The 22943-nt window shown below is 42.6% G+C and overlaps 2 protein-coding genes and 2 non-coding genes across 5 annotated transcripts; 1 reads left to right on the top strand and 3 right to left on the bottom strand.

Moving 5' to 3' along the window:
- Positions 1 to 2171: 2171 nt before the first annotated feature.
- On the bottom strand, positions 2172 to 6597 carry rpl18a (ribosomal protein L18a). The gene is made up of 5 exons (XM_056367657.1): positions 6516 to 6597; positions 4724 to 4903; positions 3877 to 4006; positions 2628 to 2737; positions 2172 to 2324 (listed from the first exon to the last, which is right to left on the bottom strand). The coding sequence occupies exons 1-5, from the start codon at positions 6531 to 6533 to the stop codon at positions 2232 to 2234; spliced, it is 531 nt and encodes a 176-aa protein (XP_056223632.1). The 5' UTR covers positions 6534 to 6597; the 3' UTR covers positions 2172 to 2231.
- On the bottom strand, positions 3089 to 3220 carry LOC130163875 (small nucleolar RNA SNORA68). Its single transcript, XR_008826535.1, has one exon. It is a non-coding gene; the product is annotated as a small nucleolar RNA SNORA68 (small nucleolar RNA).
- Positions 4997 to 5128, bottom strand: LOC130163874 (small nucleolar RNA SNORA68). Its single transcript, XR_008826534.1, has one exon. It is a non-coding gene; the product is annotated as a small nucleolar RNA SNORA68 (small nucleolar RNA).
- Positions 6598 to 7478: 881 nt separating the features above from the next.
- On the top strand, positions 7479 to 19020 carry xpot (exportin, tRNA (nuclear export receptor for tRNAs)). 2 transcript variants are annotated; one of them, XM_056367639.1, is made up of 25 exons: positions 7479 to 7618; positions 9964 to 10117; positions 10612 to 10694; positions 10824 to 10880; positions 10971 to 11040; positions 11501 to 11719; positions 12173 to 12357; positions 12816 to 12984; positions 13524 to 13760; positions 13839 to 13877; positions 13959 to 14021; positions 14112 to 14236; positions 14503 to 14647; positions 14736 to 14855; positions 14954 to 15048; positions 15587 to 15656; positions 15809 to 16047; positions 16396 to 16681; positions 16800 to 16989; positions 17092 to 17208; positions 17291 to 17406; positions 17491 to 17538; positions 17629 to 17700; positions 18586 to 18642; positions 18771 to 19020. In XM_056367639.1, the coding sequence occupies exons 2-25, from the start codon at positions 10031 to 10033 to the stop codon at positions 18795 to 18797; spliced, it is 2916 nt and encodes a 971-aa protein (XP_056223614.1). In that variant the 5' UTR covers positions 7479 to 7618; positions 9964 to 10030; the 3' UTR covers positions 18798 to 19020. The 2 variants fall into 2 exon arrangements, with proteins under 2 accessions (XP_056223614.1, XP_056223613.1); XM_056367638.1 differs by having other exon boundaries at positions 7485 to 7618; positions 9934 to 10117.
- The last annotated feature ends 3923 nt before the right edge of the window (positions 19021 to 22943 follow it).

Here is a 22943-nt window from a genome sequence, read left to right as displayed (position 1 = left end):
TATGGAATTGATTTCTGAAACTATAACCTGTTTCCTGTCAGAAGTGCTCTGTGAGGAGCTGCGCACAAATAATGGAAAAAGTTGCTGCTAAGCACTAATAGTTGGATCCGGCTCATAAACATGCGGCTGTATATTAGAATTTAATTAACCATCAGAATCACCAGTTTCAGGCCCATTTTTCTGCTGTTTGGTTTGGAGAGAGTTTCACATACTTCAGGGTGAAGTCAGCGCAGACTCTGACTTTTTTTCATGTATCTGTAATGATTTTACATGTTTATGACTGTGACTCATTGAAAAGAATGTTTTCCATCACTGAGTGAGGTCTTTCTCTGCAGCCACCCACTGCTCCGTCTCCTCCGCACACGCCCAGTTAACGCCCGTACAGTACCTCCACCTCTCTCGCAGCCCGCTCCCAGCATGCCGCCTGATGACGAGCCAAACATCATATTATTATAACGAGCTTCCACTTTCTCACTGAAAGCTGCAGGTTAAACACACGTCGTCCCACTTGGCCGGAGTCCAAATCTGACTCATCTGTACATCACCTTTAAATCCAGGTCTGTGCAGCTCCATAATAAACTTTATTCTTCAGTCATGTCAGCAGCTCTGAGCTAAATGCTAACCAGGCCTGCAGCTCAGCAGCTTTTTATAAAGTCTGTTAATTGTTTACTCCATAAAACACGAGATCTTTAATTTACTTGCTTCACGTTGAGACAATGAGAAGCAGCAAACTGTCACATCTGAGGCGGGAAACATCAACACTTTGGCTCAGGTTGAATCACGGCGGCAGAGTGGAGGTTTCCCGCTCAACTTCACCGACTTCCAAGATGCAGAGAGAGAGTCTGAAGAAGTCTTAAAAACTCCAGCAGCAGCTGCAGTAAACACAAGAACTTAATTGTTTGCAGCAACAACATTTGACGACTCATGAGACTTTAAATGTTGTGGCTCCTTCACACAGCTCCAGAGTTATTACTCTGCAGAGTCTCTTCACGCTGGTTATTTAACTCTTCCAGAGGTCGAACCTTTTCCCATCCAGCTCCACTTCTACAGAATAAACTTCTTCCACATCTTTCAATAATAAACCCTGTTTATTAACATTATTAAATGTTGTTACATGTGAAGTCTCATGTTTACTTTCTACACGTCTCATCAGTTTAAGAACTAAAAGTCACTGAAATCAAATTTAAACCTTTTTATGTTGAAATATTAATAAATGAAACAATAAAAATTGAAATGAAATATAGATTGTTCTTTTGTAAAGTTAAACTTCTTAATGAACTGATTGATTTTCACCTGTGTGAGGCTGATGATCAGCTGCTCCTCACCTTCATGTCTTAGACAACACTGCCACCGTGTGGACAGACGGTGCAACAGCAGCAGCTTCACAAACCATCAGGGTGGAGGCTGACATCCATGCCAGAGGTCAAGGGTCAGGGAGCTCCATGTTTTTGAGGCTTTCAGCTGAATCTCATCAGATGATTATTGATCTGATATAAAAATGTCTACAGGTGGAAAATGATTTCATTACAGACTATTTCCTCCTTTCAGTGCAATTATTTCTAAATAAAGATTATTAAAATCTGTCATGTCATTATTATAAAGAATAAATTATGTTGGGAGACAAACAGCAGTTAACTTATTCTGTTTAAACTGTTAAAAAAAAAACCTGTAATGAAAACTTCTCTTTCACTTTAAATCAAATATTTCTCAATTCTTCATAATTTAAAGTCAGACAGAAATAAATTTGAAACTTGCACCTTATAAATATTTAAAGTTGTATCAACTGTCAGCTTCTGGTTTTTATATATATCTTAGTTTAAGCTTCATTATAAGCTTTACATTTACATGTAATGGTTCTTCTGGTTCATTTATTCTTTTTATTTAGTTTCATGTTGTCTCTCAAAATCTTTCCCAAACAGAAACCCAGAGGTCAAAGGTCATTACACTAAAGAAAACAAGTACAAGACTTATTTCAGATCCGAGTTTAAACCACTTAGTTAACTAGTTAGTCTCATTTAATTAGTCACTTCAGTTATTTATTTCACACGTATTTCACTTCAAACTTTCCTTTATTCTCAAACTGCGTCGTTCAGAAACTTGTCTGTTGGTGTGGAGGTGCGTTCAGGAACAGTCTGGATGAATTCGATGTGAATGTAAAAACCACTCATGTGGACGTTTCTTCTTCTATTATAGAAGTTTTATTATTTCCCGCACAAAGTGAAAAAACTGCTTTAGTAGAAGGTGTTTGGTCTCTTGGTGGTGAAGCGGGGTTTGTGCTGGCGACGCAGGACCCTGTGGGGCAGAGGGAACTTGATCTTGGAGTCCTGCAGGAGGAGGCAGAGGGAACTTCAGCTTTCACACACACACACACACTCATTTTAAAACAGTCAGAAAATCCAGTTATTGATTAATTCATCATTCATGTTGCCAGTTTCAAAACCGCCAGGTTTAAAGATGGAGGCTGGAAATCTGGAAGAGGAATCTGGCTTTTTGTCTGGCGGGTTTTTAAACTGGATCTGACAAACGTGGAGGCAGACCAGAGAGAGACCCGCCTCTGTGTGTGTGTGTGTGTGTGTGTGTGTGTGTGTGTGTGTGTGTGTGTGTGTGTGTGTGTGTGTGTGACTCACGTGGAACTGCTTGATGGCAGGTCTGCGACACTTGTTGGCAGCGATGACCTGCACCTTCATGATCTGGATGGAGTGGGCGCGAGCACGATGGCGAGCTCCCATATCACGATCTGAAAGAAGACAAGACGGTTTTTACACATCTGGACAAAATGGAGGACAAAGTCTCTCAGCGGTTCACGACATGTTCATGGATCACGAGGTCGATGTTCTGGATCCTCCAACACGGAAGTTTAAGAGTCAACAACATGTCGGAGCTGAATGTTTTGTTTTGGCGGCCTGTTGGGAGGCGGGGCTAAACTACAGCTGCAGACACCAGAGTATTGACCACAGGTGATCAGTTCACTGGTTTTTAGCTGCTGGTCAAACAGACGTGAAGATGAAATGATTAATTAACTAAATGTTATTATTATCATCATCCAGCTGTTTGTCAGTCGTGTTTTCTTTCAGCTCAGGAGCATCAGACGTGTTGGTCCTTGGATTCACTTTCAAAGACACTGCGGCGTCAGAGAAAGGCGACAAGGATCTGCTTCCTGTCTGCACACCAGACAAGGTCAAACCACCGCCATGATGAGACCTTTGGGTTTGGGTGCAAGTGAAGTGACGACATTTCTGATTTTCTTACACTTTCCTGAAGTCTGTAAATATATTTAACGTGAGTAAAATATGATGTAATGTTCATGAACTTTGGTTTTAACTTCATTTACAAACAGCTACTTTTCTTTTTATTCATCACTGTATGTGACATTTAGTCTCTTTAAGCAAATATAAAAAGTTGATTTGAATATTTTGAAGTTAAAACTTTGTTTTCTTGCATAAATCTAATTCTGTTTAAATTTACTTTGGACTGAAAACTGAAGCACCGGAGATTTGGAACCTAAAGATACAAATCTATTGATTTCTACTGAGTCTGGACCGATCAGCTTCTCTCTCTCTCTCTCTCTCTCTCTCTCTCTCTCTCTCTCTGATAAATCCACTAACAGAAATGTCTGAATCCGTTTTACCTGCAGCATCATTATAAATCTGACTCCGCCCACCCTGATACTAATCAATGAATGTGGTACGACAGGAGTCAACACCAAGTTAATGATGCCTTTTTGTATTGATTATGGATCACTTAACTATAGCCATACACAAGCCTTGTGTTTTTGGAGACTTCAGGAAGTTGTTTCTTCTTCTTCGCTTTTTTTATTCTTAATCCCCAAAACTTTAGAAAGCGTGTGTGTGTGTGTGTGTGTGTGTGCGCGCTCACAGCACTGAGTGACGGCTCCGGAGGTGGTCAGGTCTCTGTACTCTCTGTACATGTTGTGGGTTCCGCTGCGAGAGTCGTAACGCAGCCAGATACCGAAGTTCTTCACCTTCAGAGGCGTCTTCTCGTGGACCTGGACCACAGGAACAGAGACCGTTAGAGAGTCCACATTCAAAACCACCACGTGTGCATCAGAGACCGTCTGGGTTCAAACTGAACTCGAAAGATTTATGATAATTCACAGGAACATGGACGAAGTCACAATAAACAACAATCCTCATCAACTCCTGTTCATCTCTGAACCAGACAGCATGAAGACAATCAGCTGACACAAAGAGTCAAATCATCAAACTGTTTCATAATTATTCAAAGTCACGTTTTAATCTGAATGCTGAACACAAACACGTCCCGGCTTCATGATGGTGATCTGCAGCTTTTCTTTGTCTCATGTTGAAATTTACTTCATTTTTCATCCTCTCAACATTTTATAAACAAAATTATGTTTAAAATATAAAAACAATGACAGATTAACCAGAAGTGGAAACACCTGTCCGCTGCAGTCTGAGTTTAAAGCTTGGACAGAATAAGTGAAGGAAAGTGTTGATGTCTCTGTTGTTCTGTGTAAAGCAGCAGATCTACACATTGTGTTGCTTCCCAGAGTCAACACCAGTAAGAAGCATTCAGACAACTGGGAACAATAAACTAACAGGTCTGAGTCCAGAGGCTCAACATCTGGATTCAGCCACACTACCCGGTCCTGATGCTCATGTAGAAACACAGTCGCCTCGTCACAGACACAAACTGGGACTGGACTCGGCCCCAGTTTGTCCTCTTGTGTGCGGACACCTACCAGGCCACAGTAGACTGTCTCTCCAGAGGCCTTCTTCATCTTCCTCAGCTGGGAGACGAAGTACCAGAAGCGGGACTTGGCCACAACATGGTTGGGGGCGAAGATCCTCATCCGGTAGAGGGGGGGGGCAGGGTTCTTGGCAGAGGGCAACAGACGCCCAACGACTTTGTACTCCCTAAGCTGTGTGCAGAAAACAACAACAACAACAACAACATCTGTCAGCAACAAACACGCGTCACGTAGAAACCAACATGATGAGGCGTTCACAGTCTTGAGTGTTGGTCCTTGAATTCACTTTCAAAGACACTGCGGCGTCAGAGAAAGGCGACAAGGATCAGTCTCCTGTCTGCACACCAGACAAAGTCAAACCACTGACATGATGAGACCTTTGGGTTTGGGTGCAAGTGAAGTGACTGGAATATGAACAGGGTTTAATACATCTGTTACATCCTTACATTTGTCTTCAAATACATTTTCATGGGAGTAAAATTTGATCTAATGTACATGAACTTTTGTTTTTAATAACAGATTTTACAAACTGCATCAGCTGCCGTTTCACGTCTTATTCATCACTCCACTTGTTTTGCGTTTTGCTCTGTATGTGACATTTAGTCACTTTAAGCAAATGTAAAAAGTGTTTATCCTTTAATATTTGAGTTATAACTTAATTCATTTACTTGCATCAATCTGGAGCTGCAACGACCGATCAATGAGTTCAACTATTTAGACAATCGAATCATTATTTTATTCCATTTTCAACTACAAATCATTGAAATGATTCTATCTCCCAGCGAGGACAGTGACCTGCAGCTCTCGAAAAAAAGATCTTTTTAAAAACCATTTTACAGACTGTACAAGACGATTTAATGATTAAATATTCTGCAGATCAACTGATGAGGACATGAATAGTTAGTTGAAGCCCTGATAGAGACTCTCTGGGTATCTCCTTACATAGTTTCACATGTATAGATTAGTGCATGGATTCTATAGCCTCATATTTTACAAATAAAGAGTATTTTAAATAATTTTTGGAATAAAACGTTGAATTATTTTTGCAGTACTGTTGATTTATAATAATCTTTTAGAAAAGCACAGGTAGTATTTATGATGTGACAAAGCTTTACAATAAAGTGTAAACAGTCCCAGCGTGCACACAGCACTTTATGCAGAATTAAACTTAACACAAGAAGAGTTAATCTACGACTAAATTATCTGTGGCAGTCTGTTTTTAACAGGTAAAAACTGGTAACCCTTTCACTAAAGTTTCCTCGGTCATGACCCACAAAACCAGAGTAGTTTTGAAGCTTTAAGTGGCTTTTTATTAAAACGTTGACATTTAAAAAAAACCAGTGGGAGAAAAGCTCATTTTTAGAAACACAGCAATTCTCCTGAGATAAACTACAAACTTCAGCAGCACATTAGCGGCTAACGTTAGCTACGTATCCAACCGTGAGATCTGTTTAACGGTCGATTTAAGAATGATTATTAATCTTGTTGCGAACCTTCACGAGAAGCAGCTCGTGTTTGACGGTAGGTGAATATTTTTAATTAGACCTCAGACTCATTGAAACACACACCGTCCCGTCTCCACACAGCCGTCCACATGGTACTGCGGACGCCATGTTGTAGCCGCAGAAGCATCGGGACGAAAACGCTTTAAATGATCACTTTAACGTGGACTTTTTAGGAATATTAACGCATATATCGGAAGAACATAACTTTATATTTCTACATCTGCCCATTCTGGTCGTGTTTGGTAAGCGGATATGGTTAAATAAAGGATTTTACGTACTGTGCCGGACGCCTTCATGGTGTCTCTCGCTCACTGCCACAGTAAAAGAGGAAGCAGAAGGGCGGAGACTGCGCATGTCAAGTGGACGGAGGAACCGGGGGAGGGAGGGGTCGCGCGGGGAGGGAGGGGTCGCGCGGGGAGGGAGGGGTCGCGCGAAGAGGGAGGGGTGGCGGGAAGAGGGAGGATCCGGTACAACGAGCCCTCAAGCGGCCTGAAGATGGTTTCATACTCGACAGGGTGGAAGCGTGTACATGTACATATCATAATAATGTGCTACATGTAAATAGTATATAATTTATAGTTTGTACAGTGGATGTTTTACAGGAATATTAAACAGGAATTTATTTATGGTGAAATATATCGGATTTAACCGTTAACTATCACAGTGATGACGTGTGGAAAGAAATGTTTTTTTTTTTATTATTACGACAGGGGAATTACTATTGGACATCAAAATAAAAGCACCAACGCTATTTAAAACCTTTTCATTTGATTAATATTTGTGAAAACTGGATTAATTTAAACCAATTTTAATCTAGACTAGGTTTCACAAGTGTGTGTGACTTGTCAGATGGTCAGCAAGTATTTTAAAACTGTACTAAAATGCAGTATTTGACGTAGTTAATATAGAATTAGGATTTTACAAACTATAAATAGCGGGTTTAAACAAAGTAAGGGCTTTTAGTTTGATGTCATTATATAACTAAAATAAGGAAAGTTTCAGTTTACTTTCCTACGAATCAGAAACTAACTTCCGGAAAGTTAGCCAACTGTAAAATACAGTCCAGCACAAATAACACGTCAAATATAAGCCTATAAACAAAAACATGTAACATTTATGTGGGATAAAAATGAAATATGTATATTTATATCTATATTATTCATTATTAAAATCGGGGGGTTTACGCCGCGGTGCGGAGGAATCTCTTCCTGCGGCCGTGACCCGGATACTAACCGGGCGGACACGCCGCACCGCCGCTTGAGTCGTGTGAGTCGAGCCGACGTGCAACTGATTTCTGGAGACTTCGCAGCGGCTCCGTGATGAGTTAAAGGGAGCGAGAGAGAGGCGGAAAAAACACTTGATGAATTAAGTTCTAACTACGGTAAGCTTCACAGAAAATGCCCTTTGTTCTTTGTTGTGATTTGCTTTGAAAAACGGCAGCGGAGTTTGTCTTCGTGAGATTTTCTAAGCGGAGGCGAGCGACACAGCAGCAGGTAACGTTACCGAGCCGCGATAAACAAGCAGAAAAACACCATAAAACTGCTCCCACTTCTCCCACACGGTGGGTGCGGCTGTAATTAACCACATCCCGGTGATGGCCGGGGTTTTAATATGTGTTACCGTGTCAGGATTACTCCAACAGGCGAGCTCTGGAGCCAGCTAGCCGGCTAACCGAGGCTAGCTTGAGTTAGCTGCAGTCAGCTATTTTGTATTGGAGTGAAGTTGTTAGCATGTAGCACTGCAGTGTCAACTTTTAGAGGAGTGGCCCGGGGGACGCTGTCTTTATTCAGCCTTCACCCACAAACCAGGACATTTCTGTGGCTGTTTACCCTCTGGTGTGTCCGGTGGAGCCTTATCATCCATGATGATGACATTATAAACAGACATGGAGGCTGTAAAGTGTTGACAGTGTGTTGCATCATGTGGATGATCTGTCCCCTCCATCCTCCACAACAACTAATCAGTGTTGTCAGAGCTGATTCTTCATACCTGAAGCATGTCAGCCCCGTGAGGTCGAGCTGACGCCGTAAGTCGATTACTCAATTAGTCGATCCACAGAAGAGTAATCGGCTGCCATTTTGATAACCGTTAATCTTTTCGTTCATTTTTCAATCAAAAATAGTGAAAAAAAAAGACAGATATTGGCAGATTTCAGCGTCTCAGGAGTCGACTTATTAGTTTTCTTTGACATGAGTCTTTATTAATGGAGTCTTTGGGTTTTCTGGGGTGTTTGGACTTCTGAAGACGTCCCCTTCAGCTCAGTGTATTTTTTATTGTCAATTAATCTGCCCCTTATTTTCTTGATTAGTCAATTAGTTGTTTGGTCTATAAAATGAAAAATGTGAAAAATGACCATCTGGGTGTCTCATAGTCCAACATGAAGTCTTCAAATGTTTTGTTTCATCCAGCCAAGAGTCAAAAACCCTCAAAAATCTTCAATTTATTATAATAAAAGACAAAGAAAACCAGAAGATAATCATATTTTTCCATAAAAGATTGTGATGACCTCTTTATCAGAATAGTTGTTGATTGATTTTCTGAGTAGTTGACTAATTGTTGCAGCTCTACACAACAGACTAAACAATTAATCGAAAAATAATCAGTGGATTGATTAACTGTACTCAAGTTGAAGCATTTTCATTTTCCGTTACCTTCTCCGTCACAGTTCAGAGGGAAATATTGTCTTTTTTACTGAAACTAATTATTTGAAAACTTTCTGACAAGTTTTTTAGAATAAAATGTTTTTGAAATCTGTGATTTAAAAAATAAATGTGACTGAGCTGTTCCCAGGTGCTTTGATTTCTATCATCGTTTAGGGCCTGAAGAGGCAGAAACCTTCACTGTGTGTTTCTTCTTCTTTCTTCTCCCATGAATCATCTGATGACCGTTCACAGTTATCAGGTGTATGTGACGTAGTTGAAGCAGCTACAACAGTAAAATGACTTGGGATCAATGATCTGATTGATCATTAATCAGTCACAGGAAACAATTTACTGCAAAACCCACTTTCAATTTTAATGCTTTAGTACTATTGATAATATTTATGTACTTTTACTTCAGTAGGATTTTAAATGCAGGACTTGAACTTGTAATGGAGTATTTTTATTGGTTCCAAGGATCTGAGACAAACCCAGTGGTTAATTTAACAAAACCTCATTTCTGACTCTTTCCTCCAGAATCCTTGTGACTGTTTGGATGAAAAAATATTCTGTTTACTGAACAATAAGAACAAATTTTAACCAGTTTCTCAGGCTGCGACTCCGTCAACTAAAACAAGTGCAGGAGGAAAACAGAGCGTCAGCATGAGGAACAGGTTGAATATGTTTGTTGTTGATCAGCCGATCAAGGTTTCATGTCAGCTCTAATACAAACCAGTGGAAACATTTAATTGCATTGAACATCAGTTAAATAATTTGGATCCATACATTTGTCATGTTTGATATTTATTCACTGAATATTTAAGGTTTCCTAATTGATTAAGATTCTAAGGAACAAACAGGGTTTAACCCCCCCTTTAAATTACCCTTAAATATCCTCATTAAATGTTTAAAGATTTAAAACTTATATATGAGACAAAGCAGTTTTTATATCTGCTTGAGCTTGTGCATCATTTTCTGTTACTTTCTCTGCTATGTAAAGATTGTGTCATCTCAGCTGCCGCTCTGGTGTAACACGGCGGAGTATGTCTGACCTCAGGTGTGTCTCGTCTCGTCCCTGGTTCTCCAGATGAGAGAGACCTGCCCGACAGCAGCAGAGAGGAGTGAACCTGCCCTGGAGGAAAGCTAACCCACGAATGGCCTGCCAGTCTGTCGCTGCAGTCATGGACGAGCAGGCCCTGCTGGGGCTCAACCCGAACGCCGACGCCCGCTACAGGCAGAGGGTAAGACGCCCCCGTCCCCCTTTGTTCGACTGGTCCATGAATGCCACACACTGTGTTTTCTCTGCGGCATCATTATTCACCTGTAACCTGGTCTTTTAGTTTTAGGTCCTTAAACATTACAGTGAGATAAAGTTAAGGTTTTATTGATGTGACAGGAAACACGTAGATCCAAGTTCATCATCACATTCAGCGTCTAAACACAGAGTGTGTTTCACATTAGTCACGGACCAGTTCCACCCACAGAGCACAGAATGCTACTGTTTGACTTTCTCTCTTTTTCCTTCAGTATTTACTTGATGGAAACTTCAGATATTTTAGTCTCGTGTGGAACAGAAAACATCAAGTTTTCTACTGACAAAAGTGTTTAGTCTGAACTCTGAGTGATGTCAACAGAAGAAGTGTTTTACAAAAGACTGATGTGTGTGTGTGTGTGTGTGTGTGTGTGTGTGTGTGTGTGTGTGTGTGTGTGTGTGTGTGTGTGTGTGTGTGTTCAGGCCATGGCATACTTTGAGCAGCTGAAGGAGTCTCAGGATGCCTGGGAGGTGTGTGCAGAGGCTCTCGCTAAAGGGATTTACAAGTGAGTTTGTTTGAACATCGTTCACATCTGCAGCTGAGTTATGACGCGTCCTGCTGTCGGACTTAATAATGTGACCTCACCTTGTCGGCTGGGGTGTGTGTGACGTTTGTGTTTGTCTGTTTATTTCAGTGACGACCATGTGAAGTTCTTCTGCTTCCAAGTGCTGGAGCATCAGATAAAGTTCAGGTAGTGAAGATGTTTTAATGTGCTGACGTTAGTTTCTACAGATGGCTGTGAACGCAGCGTCTCACCCTCACTGCTGCTGTTGTGTTGCAGACATGCTGGTCTGAGTGCAGTTCAGCAGCAGCTCATCAGAGAGACTCTGATGAAGTGGCTCCAGTGTCAGGTAAGACTCACCTGTCGGCTCACCTTTATATTCTTCTTCTTCATACGAACATGTGATCATCTTACGATAAGTTATTAAGATATTCCTTTAGAATTAGAATGACAACATCCAATACTTACAGCAGAGAAATGAGATATTTAAATATAGAATTATAACATTTATAAATTATAAAGAAAATTAGCAGCAGATTGGTGACAATATAAAATACATGTGATGTCTGTCACAGAAAAGCAGCAACTCTTCAAAGATTAAAACAGATTATTTATAATATGTGTATTATATTCAGAATTATACGACAATAAGTCGACTATTAAAGTATTATTTTTATATTATTAATTTTCTGTTCCAAATGAATTTTTAAATCATTATTTGAAAGCTGCAGCTACTAAACGTGTGTGATGTAGAATAAAGCTGGAGAATGAGTGACAGCTGTTCTTCCCTCCCTCCTCGCCGCCTGCAGCTGATGAACGCTCAGCCGGAGAAGCCCTTCATCAGGAACAAGGCGGCGCAGGTGTTGGCGCTCACCTTCATCATGGAGTACCTGACCCTGTGGCCCAAGTTCTTCTTCGACATCCTGTCCCTGGTGGGTCTGAACCCGCACGGCGTCGACGTCTACCTGAGGACGCTGATGGCCATCGACGCCGAGGTGGTGGACAGAGACATCCTCCACACGCCTGAGGTGAGACGACGCTCTGATGAAGAAGAAGAAGTGTCAGTGACTTCCTTCTCTGGTCAATGAAATATTGATGAATTATTGGAGGATGAATTTTCAGAGCTCCTGCATGTTGAGGTTCAAATATTAAACCTGACTGAACAATCACAGAGAGGAAAGAGAAGAGCTGCTGTGAGAGGACGAGATTTAATGTAGTGATTACAGGAACAGGAAGTTCAAAGTAAAACCCACAAAGTAGTGAAACACATAACTGAGATGGTTACGCAACAGAAAACTGGTTTACAAAGCAAAAGTAAAGAGACTGTTACATCAGAGGACAGCGCTCAGGAAGTGGAGAACCCAGTAAATGTTGTCATTTGATCTTTATTGTCAAATCTCATTTTAATGAAACTTTAGATTAAAGTGAAGTCAGTGTTTTACTGTGACGGTCTGATGTTGACGGTGTCGTGCTTCCTCCAGGAGACTCGTAGAAACACTCTGATCAAAGACAGCATGCGGGAGCAGTGCATCCCCAGCCTGGTAGAGTCCTGGTTCCAGATCCTGCAGACCTACCAGCAGTCCCACCCAGAGCTCACCTGCCAGTGTCTGGAGGTGGTGGGCGCCTACGTGTCCTGGATCGACCTCAACCTCATCGCCAACGACCGGTCAGTCGCCACACACACACACACACACACACACACACACACACACACACACACGAGGAACAGGCTGCGACACAAGATAACACTTTTGTCTTTTATTTTGAAATAATATAAACACTACAGAGATATCTCATTGGTTGAAACTTTTATTGTGAAAATTACAGCTCAGGTTGTGAAATAAAAACATTTGGTTGTTGCCTTTTACAGACAGTTTGCTGTGTGTATTGTTATCTTCATGTGTTTGTGCGTGCGTTCGTGCGTGTGCGTGTGTGTGTGTGTGTGTGTGTGTGTGTGTGTGTGTGTGTGTGTGTGTGTGTGTGTGTGTGCGTGTGCGTGCGTGTGTGTGCGTGTGTGTGCGTGTGTGTGTGTGTGTGTGTGTGTGTGTGTGTGTGTGTGTGTGTGTGTGTGTGTGTGTGTGTGTGTGTGTGTGTGTGCGTGTGTGTGCGTGTGTGTGTGTGTAGGTTTGTGAACCTGCTGCTCAGCCAGATGTCGGTGGAGGAGCTCAGAGAGGAGGCCTGTGACTGCCTGTTTGAAATCGTGAATAAAGGGATGGACCCCGTAGACAAAACCAAGCTGGTGGAGTCTCTGTGTCAGGTGCTGCAGTCTGCCGGCTTCTTCAACGTGGAGCAGGTGAGACTTCAGTTATACTCCGTCACTTCTCCACATTGAAACACAGTCTGAACAAAGGTTCGCATCGACCTGAGCTCCGGCTCTTCCCTGAGTCTCTGTCGCTCAGACTCCGACTGTAAATGTGTGAATTCATTCAGTGTTTTTAACGGTTAGAGTCACCTGACCCACTGACACTGAAGGAATCCAAACAACAACTCCCATGATCCCACGCTGCTTCATGACGTCAGTCTTTTGTTCTTGTTTCGATGAGAGACCCGTATAAACACCGACATGAAAAAGACGCGTGTTAGAGAAAATGTTTGACACAGCCGGGGATTATGGGAAGGTCCGGGTCGTGTTGACACAAACAGAACCAGATCAGATTAGTCAGTATGACGTCACTGTGTCTTTCACTGGTCGCTGGTCGTTTCAGGTTTTGTCGCTCGGTGCAGATGTGAGAGGAAACGGGTCCGGCTTCAGTTCAGAGCCACATGTTTATATTCTCGCCCCGAGGCGTTTCCTGCCGCTCTGTTTTCATTTCCCGCTTCCTGTCCCCTCAGGAGGAGGACGTGGACTTCCTGGCCAAGTTCTCCCGGCTGGTGAACGGGATGGGTCAGAGTCTGGTGCTGAGCTGGACCAAGCTCGCCAAAGCCGGCAACGTGAAGGACGCCACCGAGACGCTGCAGGCGGTGGAGGCCAAGGTGCCGCTGCTGCTGCAGCTGCTGGTGCACGAGGACGACGACATCTCGGCGAACATCGTGGGCTTCTGCTACGAGTACCTGCACGTCCTCAAACAGGTTCTCAGAAGTCACAATCAGATAATGATGAATCAGGATGTAATCAGAAATATCTGACGTGTATTTATTCTGTTGCAGCTTCCTCAGCTGACGGACCAGCAGAAGACCAACATCGAGGTGAGTCTGCTTCTACACGACGCAGGTAAACGTCTGTGTTCGGGTCAGACGTGTTAATAACTCTCCGCCTCTTCGCCTCAGGCCGTCATGCTCGCCGTCATGAAGAAACTGACGTACGACGACGAGTACAACTTTGAGAACGAGGTGAGACTGACGCTCCGGTGCCGCCGTTGTCGCTGTGATATCGTTAGAGAAACGGGAAACGCCAACAGAGCGTGTGGTTTGTTTTGTCAGGGCGAGGACGAGGCCATGTTCGTGGAGTACAGGAAGCAGCTGAAGATGCTGCTGGATCGTCTGGCGCAGGTTTCTCCTGAGCTGCTGCTGGAGGCCGTTCGCCGAGTCTTCACCAACACCATGCAGTAAGAGCCCGCCTTTATGTTTTCAGAATAAAAGACCTGGAGGAAGGTTCACTACATCCAAAGACCAGAACCAGAACTCCAGTAACAAGAATTAGAACAGTAGAGTATTTATTTATTTACTTAGATCCCCATCAGACTCTGATCTTCCTGGCCTCCCCTTAGATTCAAACACCTGCTGGTCCAGGCCTCCACACACACCTGGACCAGCAGGTGTTTCTGTTTCAGTGAGTCTGTGTGTAACAGTGACTGACAGCTGGTTTCCTCAGGAACTGGCAGACGGCTCCGTTCATGGAGGTGGAGGTGGCCATCAGGCTGCTGTACATGCTGGGCGAAGCTCTGCCGGCGTCTCACGGCGCCCACTTCTCCGGAGACACGGCCAAGACGAGCGCTCTGCAGGACATGATGCGGACGGTCAGTCACACGACTCCGGTGTCACATGACTCCTGCTGTTTTCCACTGTGTGTTTCTGTTCTGACGTCTCCTCGCTGTGACTCCTCAGCTGGTGTCGTGCGGCGTCAGCAGCTACCAGCACTCCTCCGTGTCCCTGGAGTTCTTCGAGACCGTCGTCCGATACGACAAGTTCTTCATCGTGGAGCCTCAACACATTCCTAATGTTTTGGTGAGAGAAACTCCCGTTTTAAAACTGGCAACAACAGTTTTCTCTGTTTCTTCGGAGCTGTGAATCCGGTCTAAACGCTGTGTTGCGTTCACTGTCAGATGGCGTTCCTGGACCAAAGAGGACTGAGACACAACAGCCCGAAGGTCCGCAGCAGAGTCGCCTACCTCTTCTCCAGATTCATCAAAACTCTGCAGTGAGTGTTTGGACCTTCTTCACCTCAGGCTCATGTTTCAGTAACTGGACGTCGTGATTACAAGATGATCATTTAAAACTTCTTCTTCTGTGTTTTATTTGAAGTGTTGATCCATCAGAAGATATAAAAACCATCTCAGTGTAGTTTTACATCTCCTCTCTCAGGCTTCTCTCTGGAGCTCTAGTAACAACAGGTCAGTGAGCCAATCAGAAGAGAGGAAGCTCTGAGCCTCTCTTCTGATTTGCTGACTGAGTGATCCAATAAAAATAAAGCAGATTTCAGGTAAAAACACTCAGAGAAACCAAATCCTGCAAGGTTTGGATGGTGGGTCCAGGTGGGCGGGGCTTGGTGACTGCTTTGTTGTGACATCACAAAGTTCCAGAAGTCCTGACGGCTGGTTTTAAGGCTCAGTTTCTGAATATGGACCTTTTATTATTTATATATTTATTTGGTCAAGTGAAGAAGAAGTTGTTTACCTGTTTCCTGTGCTGCTGCTGCTGATGATGATGATGATGATGATGATGCTCTCTACTGACAGTAAACACATGAATACCTTCATCGAGGACATCTTGACCAGGATCCAGGACCTGCTGGAACTGGCTCCTCCTGTAAGTGTCAACATGCGAATCATTTCTTTACCCAGAATCCTCAGCGTCACGCCCCTGCTCCTGAGTTATCAAATTAAATAAATAGAGAATGAAAACTGCTGATCCCCTCGAATGTCACGTGACATCATCTTCATCCTCCTCCTCGTGTCCAGGAGAACGGTTTCCTGGCGCTGCTGACCAGCGACGACCAGCTGTTCATGTTTGAGACGGCGGGCGTCCTGATCGTGAACGGGGAGTGTCCAGTGGAGAGGAAGCAGGCGCTGATGAGGAGTCTGCTGACGCCGCTGATGGACGCCTTCCGCCTGCTACTCGCCAAACTGTCGCAGGAGACGGAGGAGGAGAGACAGACGGCGCTCGCCGACTGTCTGAGCCACGCCGTCGGGTTCGCCAGGTGAGGAACCAGTTTGATAGAAATGTTTTCTCAGAAACACAGAAGAAGAGTTTACGCCTGAATCTGACTCTGAGGACTCACTTCCTGTTTGAAAACAGCTGTTCCCACATGGAAACTTCAGGGTTCAGACTGACGGAGCTTCAATCTGCAGGAAATGAATGAAGCAACACACATCAAAATAAATGAACATGTGAAACTCTGATGTTAGGCATTTATTAAGTATTTAATAATTACTCAGATTAATTTGTTATCAAACTGTTGCTAGGTAACGGCAGATGTGAATGAACAGCAGGTCGTATTGTAGGATGTTTGGTTTCTGATCCCCCCCCCCGTGTCCCTCTGCTGCAGTCGGACCAGTAAGGCGTTCAGCAACAAGCAGACGGTGAAGCAGTGCGGCTGCACCGAGGTGTACAGGGACTGTCTGCACACCTTCCTGCCCGCGCTCAGCTGCCCCGTCCAGCGGGGGGTGCTGCGCAGCTCGGTGCGCTCCTTCCTGCACCGCATGATCATCTGCCTGGAGGAGGAGGTGCTGCCCTTCATCCCCGCCGCCTCCGAGCACATGCTGAAGGACTGCGAGGCCAAAGACCTGCAGGAGTTCATCCCGCTCATCAGCCAGATCACCGCCAAGTTCAAGGTACGCAGGAAAAACCAGAACCACCATATTTCAGGATTTTCAAACTGCAGTTAAAGCGAAAAATGACAGATTTCTAAACAGGGTGATTAACAGGCTCTTTCCTCCGTCGCCATGGCAGCGGCAGGTGTCCCCCTTCCTGCAGCAGGTCTTCATGCCGCTGGTCCTCGCCATCTTCGAGGTGCTGGCGCGGCCGGCGGAGGACAACGACCAGGCGGCGGCTCTGGAGAAACAGATGCTGAGGAGGAGTTACTTCAGCTTCATCCAGACGGTCACAGGGAGCGGGATGAACGAGGTGATGGCCAACCAGGGTGAGTGACGCCCGGAGTCCAGGGCTCAGCTGGAGCAGAGGTGTCTGATGACGGAGAGCAGGTGAAGTCAGTCCATGACGTGAACCTTGTGTTTGTCTCCAGGAGCTGAAAACATCGAGCGCGTGGTGTTCACCATCATCCAGGGAGCCGTGGACTTCCCCGACCCCATCGCTCAGAAGACCTGCTTCATCATCCTGTCCAAGCTGGTGGAGCTGTGGGGTGAGACACGCTTCGTTTCCTGTCGCCCTCCCTTCTGTCTTCTGTCTGTCCCGTCCTGACGATTCTCTCATCCACTCTGCAGGAGGGAAAGACGGCATGGTCGGCTTCCCCGACTTCATCTACAAACACATCGTCCCTGCGTGTTTCCTGGCTCCTCTCAAGCCGACCTTTGACCTCTCAGACGCTCAGACGGTCCTGGTGAGTTTCTGCACCAGAGTTCAGTCTGAAAACATCCTGTTTTGAGTTTGTCCTCGACCTTCAGTGTCTCTGTTTGTCCTCCAGACGCTGTCGGAGTGCGCCGTCACACTGAAAATGATTCATCTCAAACGGGTAACAACAGATTGATGATGAGTTCACTGACGGAGGAGTTTATTTGTTCTGTGTGTTCAGCTGCAAACTGTTGTTTCATCTTTTCCTCAGGGGCCGGAGTTCATCCAGTTCTTACAGCAGGAGTACCTGCCCTCACTGCAGGTGTCACCTGAAATCTCACAGGTAAGACTCTGAACCAGCAGGACGTCTGTGCCTCCTCCTACAGTGATGTCACGAGTCAGTGACGTCACGAGTCAGTGACGTCACGAGTCAGTGACGTCACGAGTCAGTAACGTCACGAGTCAGTGACGTCACGAGTCAGTGACGTCACGAGTCAGTGACGTCACCAGTCAGTGATGTCACGAGTCAGTGACGTCACGAGTCAGTGATGTCATGAGTCAGTGACGTCATGAGTCAGTGACGTCATGAGTCAGAGGAAGACGTCATTAAAGGACAGTGGAGTTTGTTTCATTGACCCTCGTCAGGCTCTTTCTCCTTTGTGTAACTTATTTTTCTGGGTCAGAGCTGGAGGTCAAAGGTCTCGAGTCGATCTGAGAGGAACTGTTTAACACACCAACATGACATATTTTAACTGATTTTTAATATCTGTGTCTACAAACTATTTTGCTATATTTCATTTAGCATTCTTGTACTTTGCTGCAGCTCATCTTATCTTAAAAAACAAACTTCAAAAACCAAAACTGTAAAGTTTTTCTCCAGCTGTGACTGTAATAACTACATAACTACAATCAGCTCGTTTGCAGTGCCAGTAATGAATCTGAAGGAATCTCAGGAGTTTGGTGAAATATTATTGAAATCCCAGGAGCTGCAGTTTTCTGATGAAGGTAAAATGTGTGAGAACATCAGACTGTAAATGAAGCGTCACCTACAGATGTTGCTCTCCAGATGTACAGGAAACATGTTTGTTTGGTACAAAATCAAAATAATAACTTTATTCATATATCACCTTTGAAAACAAAGTGCTCTGATCCAACAACGACCACGTCAGTGTTTTTATATCTGTCTGACACGTGTTTCTAACTCTGAGCTGCTGGTTGTTTGTATCAGGAGCTGTGTCAAGTGCTTCAGCAGCCGGACATCAAAGTGCTGAAAAACTACATTAAGGTAAAGTGTGTGTGTGTTATAGTGTGTGTTCGTGGCTGTGATCAGTGTCTGGAGTTGCTTTGTATTGATTAGTATTGATTTATATCAGCTGATCGTCCTCCGTCCTCTCCGTCCTCTCCTCCTCTCAGGCGTTCTTCCAGCGAGCGAAGCTGTAGGAAATGAAAGTGGAAGTTCTCTGGGACTGAAAGGACTCTTCACAGGAAGTGGTCGATCTCCGATCTCGCCACTTCACAACAAAACAAATGGACCTTAGCATAGGAGCTGCTTTTGCACTTAAAAAGTAAATGCATAACAAAGCCCAGTCTGTCGAAGTCGGGACAGTGGACAGAAGGTCGGTCGGTGGACGGACACACCCCCCCCCCCCTCCTCCCCCTTCTCTCTCCCCCCCCCCCCCCCCCCCCCCCCCCCCCCCTCCAGCTGCCGAGAAGACGAGCTGTCCACGAGGACTCGAGACGTGAAGGAGCTCGATGAACTGTGGGACGGGCTTTGAGACATGTGGAGAGGACGCTGCGTGGCGGGAAACGTTTGGTAACGATCCTGGAAGGATAATTAGGATTTGTGTAACGATAGCTTTATCTAGTCAGACCTTCACAGTAGAAAACACATTTCACAACCTGCTAGATTTGAGTTTATTTTGAACGTTTGCTGCCACAGAACGGATGAAAAATAAGGGCTGAACTGCTTCATTTGAATTTAAAACGTGGCATTGATTTTTTTTTTTTTTACGTGTTGACGATCTGACGGTTGATTTGAAGTTTGAAGTGAAACGTTAACGATGTGCCGCCGCCGCCACCCACTCTACACCGAGTACAGTCCACGCAGGGTGTTTCTCCTTTGCTGGGAATATGACACACGATACTTTTGGCTTTTTTAATTTCAGATGGAAATGAACATAAACGGAGGAACAAAGTGTAAATAAGAGAATAAGATGTTAAAATGTAAATAAAGTTCCTAGGTTTAGTTTTTTTTTTTTTTTAAATCTTCATTCCCATCTGGAAACTAAATGTGGAGCTCGTTTCTGACAGGAAATGGAAAAAAACCAATGAATTAAAAGTTAAGAATGATAAAAAATTAAAATTGTTGCTTTGAGTATTTTTGTTAATCATAATTTTTATTTATCCTATTTTTCACTCTTGTAATTTTGACTAAAGTCTGACTTAACAAATCTCATAGTCGTGGTTTAAAGTTTTCAGTTACTGTCACATAAATGTGTTTTATCTTATTTTGCTCATAGTTTTGAAAATATTAAGATTTTGATTCTGTAGATCATAAGTTTTAGTTGCTGTCTTAAATTTTATTTACTATATTTTTGATGTGTTTTCTTAAATTTTACTTCCTGAGCCAAAATTTTGAGTAAAATTTTATAATTCTAATCTTTAAATCTCAGAATTAAGACTTAAAAAAAAGTCATAATTATGATTTAGTTTGACTTTTATTTTATTTTTTTCTCATTCTTAACATTGTGTTTTTTTTCTTATCTTGGCGCTAACGAGCTTCCGTAGATCTTAGGACTCACTCGTGTACAGATGCAGGTCAGTAAATTTTATATCGAAGCATTTGTGACAATTCAGGACGATCGACTGATTGATTGATTGATTATGCAACGCTTTACTGCGAGAGCAATACTGTGAAGGAGCCGTCAGTGAAAATTAAACTAATCAGAGATGAAACTGTAAAAACTGTGTGATGTGAAAAACAAACCGACTTCTTAACCTTTGACCTTGTACAGAAGCTTCTCTTGGTTAAGACGTTAGATATCGTGCCCCCCCCCCCCCCCCCCCCCCCCAGCTGTTTCCACTGTTAAAATCAGTTTCTGCTCTTCAGTTCATTCCTCGTTATTCGATTTATTTGCCTTCAGTTTTATTATTTTTTTACATTTTCCCAGACAAAGTGCCTGAAAGTTGCTTTCAATGACACATGGTCAAACAGGCAAAAGAAATAAACCGGTTTAAAGTAGAAGTCTGGTGTTTATTCTGCATTTTTCGGCTTTCGGCCCCAAATTTAAAAATGTAAATCTTTAAAAATACAAATATATAATTTCTTCTGGGACTATTTTCCGAGGCGGATTAATACACATTTGGATTTAGACACATTTGTTAGTAGGATACATCAATGGTTTGTTGTTGCACGTGGGATTTGTTGACAAGAAAATAAAACATCACCAGACTTTTAACTAATTAATTGAATTAATAATAAACAACTTGTCAAACTGCAGCCAAACAGGAATTAATAGATTTCTTGATGTAGAATCATTGCGTAACAACTTCAGGTGGTGTCTATGAAAAGAAGCAACAAAACCAAAATAAAATAGTTTGACAAAAGAAAATATTAAATCTTTATTTTAGAGCTGCTTAAACTCCAAATCATTTTCTAATTATTTCTGAGGAAGTTTCCTGTGCGATTAAAAAAAAACAAGTAATTTGGCTCCAATAATCGTTCCAATAAAGACGTGTAACTCAGCAAGATATGAAAAACTCATTTGTGTAAAAGCAGCCGAGCAATTCAGAATCAAGAATCATAATGTTTTCAGTCATAAATAAGGATTGATTAATATTTACATACTTGGGATTAATGAAACTCAAATTCATTGAGTTTTAAACCAGTTTTGAATTAAAACCAAATTACAGGAAACTCTAAGGACATTTCTAAGGAAGTTATTAGGAAATAATAAACCTGTTATTTTGAAGCGTTACCAAGGAAACTGTTAAGTATCTAAAACTCCGCACAAAGCTAATAAGAGGACCTTTAGTGATCGGTCAGTCATCGCTGAACTCCAGAGGTGAAACTGATCTTCTTCTTCTGTAAATATAAAGACGACAATATCAAGAGTGTAATTTTAAATCTGTTGTTTAAGTTTAGATGCAGAAAATAAAAACATTTCCAGCCTGTGATCAGGAATTCAAGGAGCTAAAAGTTGTTTTTAACAGTGTTAAAGTTTTTCAGGTTGCTTTTTTTTTTTTTTTTTTTAAAGGAATAGTTCAACATTTGGGGAAATATGAGACGTTCGGATGGATTTAACAAACTTTTACATCGTTTGAAGTCTTAATTGTTATTGTTTTCCATCCAGTGACGAGTTAATTATCATAAACCAGTTTGTTTAAAATCAGTCTCACAAAGAAACAAGTAAATTTTTTCACGAATCCTGAACTGTTCCTTTTTAAAGTTTTTTCAGTTTTGCCTCCGTACTCTTGAAATCTGTTACAACGCTAACACATTGGTACAACAGCGACACACAGTGGCTTCAGTCAGTATCTGCACTTCTCTGCACTTAATTCACCTGTTGTGAACAAAGTCCAGTCGACCTGAAACACAAACACCTGAAGTGATATTTAAGTGTGATCGTTGTACCGCTGTAATATTCACACTCCGGCCTCCGACGGTTTATTTCCTCCCAACACCAGGACGTCAGATTATTTCAAATATCACCACTAAAAAAAAATAAGTTTGTTAGATGTTTATTGATGAATATTCAGGTTGTTGCTGCCTGTTCTTAGTTTTTTCCGTGACGTCTCCGTCAGAGCGAGACGAGACCTGAGGTTTGATCATATCTAAGAGAAACTTGCCAAATGGATGAATTTGTTGATGGTGAAATGTGTTGATTTATTTTTTTTTTGATATGGCGATGAACCTTCTGTTAGAACCAATAAAGTGTTTACTCATCGAGAACAATGTGTTTTTCTCATGAACTTCAGCTTTTCTCTCTTAATCCGCTGCTGAAACAGTTCAACAACAAATGCTTTAGACATTTATATTCTATATTTAGATGTTCCAGCTGTTTTAGTTACTGAGCCTTTTTAAAAATAAAACTTTATATTTGTGAGAAGTCTTTTTGTTAAACACAAATACTGTTAATAGTTTCCAGTCACTTCTACTTTGCTGTTTAATTTTTTTCAAGCTTTGGGAGGGATCATGTGACTCACTGTTTACTTTGTTCTGTAAGTTCATCATTACACGAAGAGGAAGAAAAAAACATTACAAATCCCCCCCCACCCAAAGTTCTCCCAACAAAACAGCAAAGTAGAAAACTACAACCTAGCAAACCACAAAGGTGAAGCCTGAAACTTAAACTGTGACTTCCTCTTGACAACTTTTTGAATTCTGTGCAGTTGCTGTGCGTTTAGTGGCTTAGTAGTGATTTGAAAGTAAAGAGAAAAATTAACGTTTCATTAATTCTACTTTCATCCAGTTTTTTCAGTCGCTGTTAAACTGTTCAAATTAAAAGCCTTCAAGTGGCTAAGACTCTAATCTTTCCCTTTTAATGTGAAACTTCTGCAGGAAGTGTTGAGTTTCATTGGAAACTT

Source organism: Seriola aureovittata, chromosome 22, assembly GCF_021018895.1.
Source record: "Seriola aureovittata isolate HTS-2021-v1 ecotype China chromosome 22, ASM2101889v1, whole genome shotgun sequence".
Classification (NCBI taxonomy): domain Eukaryota; kingdom Metazoa; phylum Chordata; class Actinopteri; order Carangiformes; family Carangidae; genus Seriola; species Seriola aureovittata.
The sequence above is the reverse complement of the archived record's forward strand: the minus strand, read 5'-3'. Positions and strand labels throughout refer to the sequence as shown.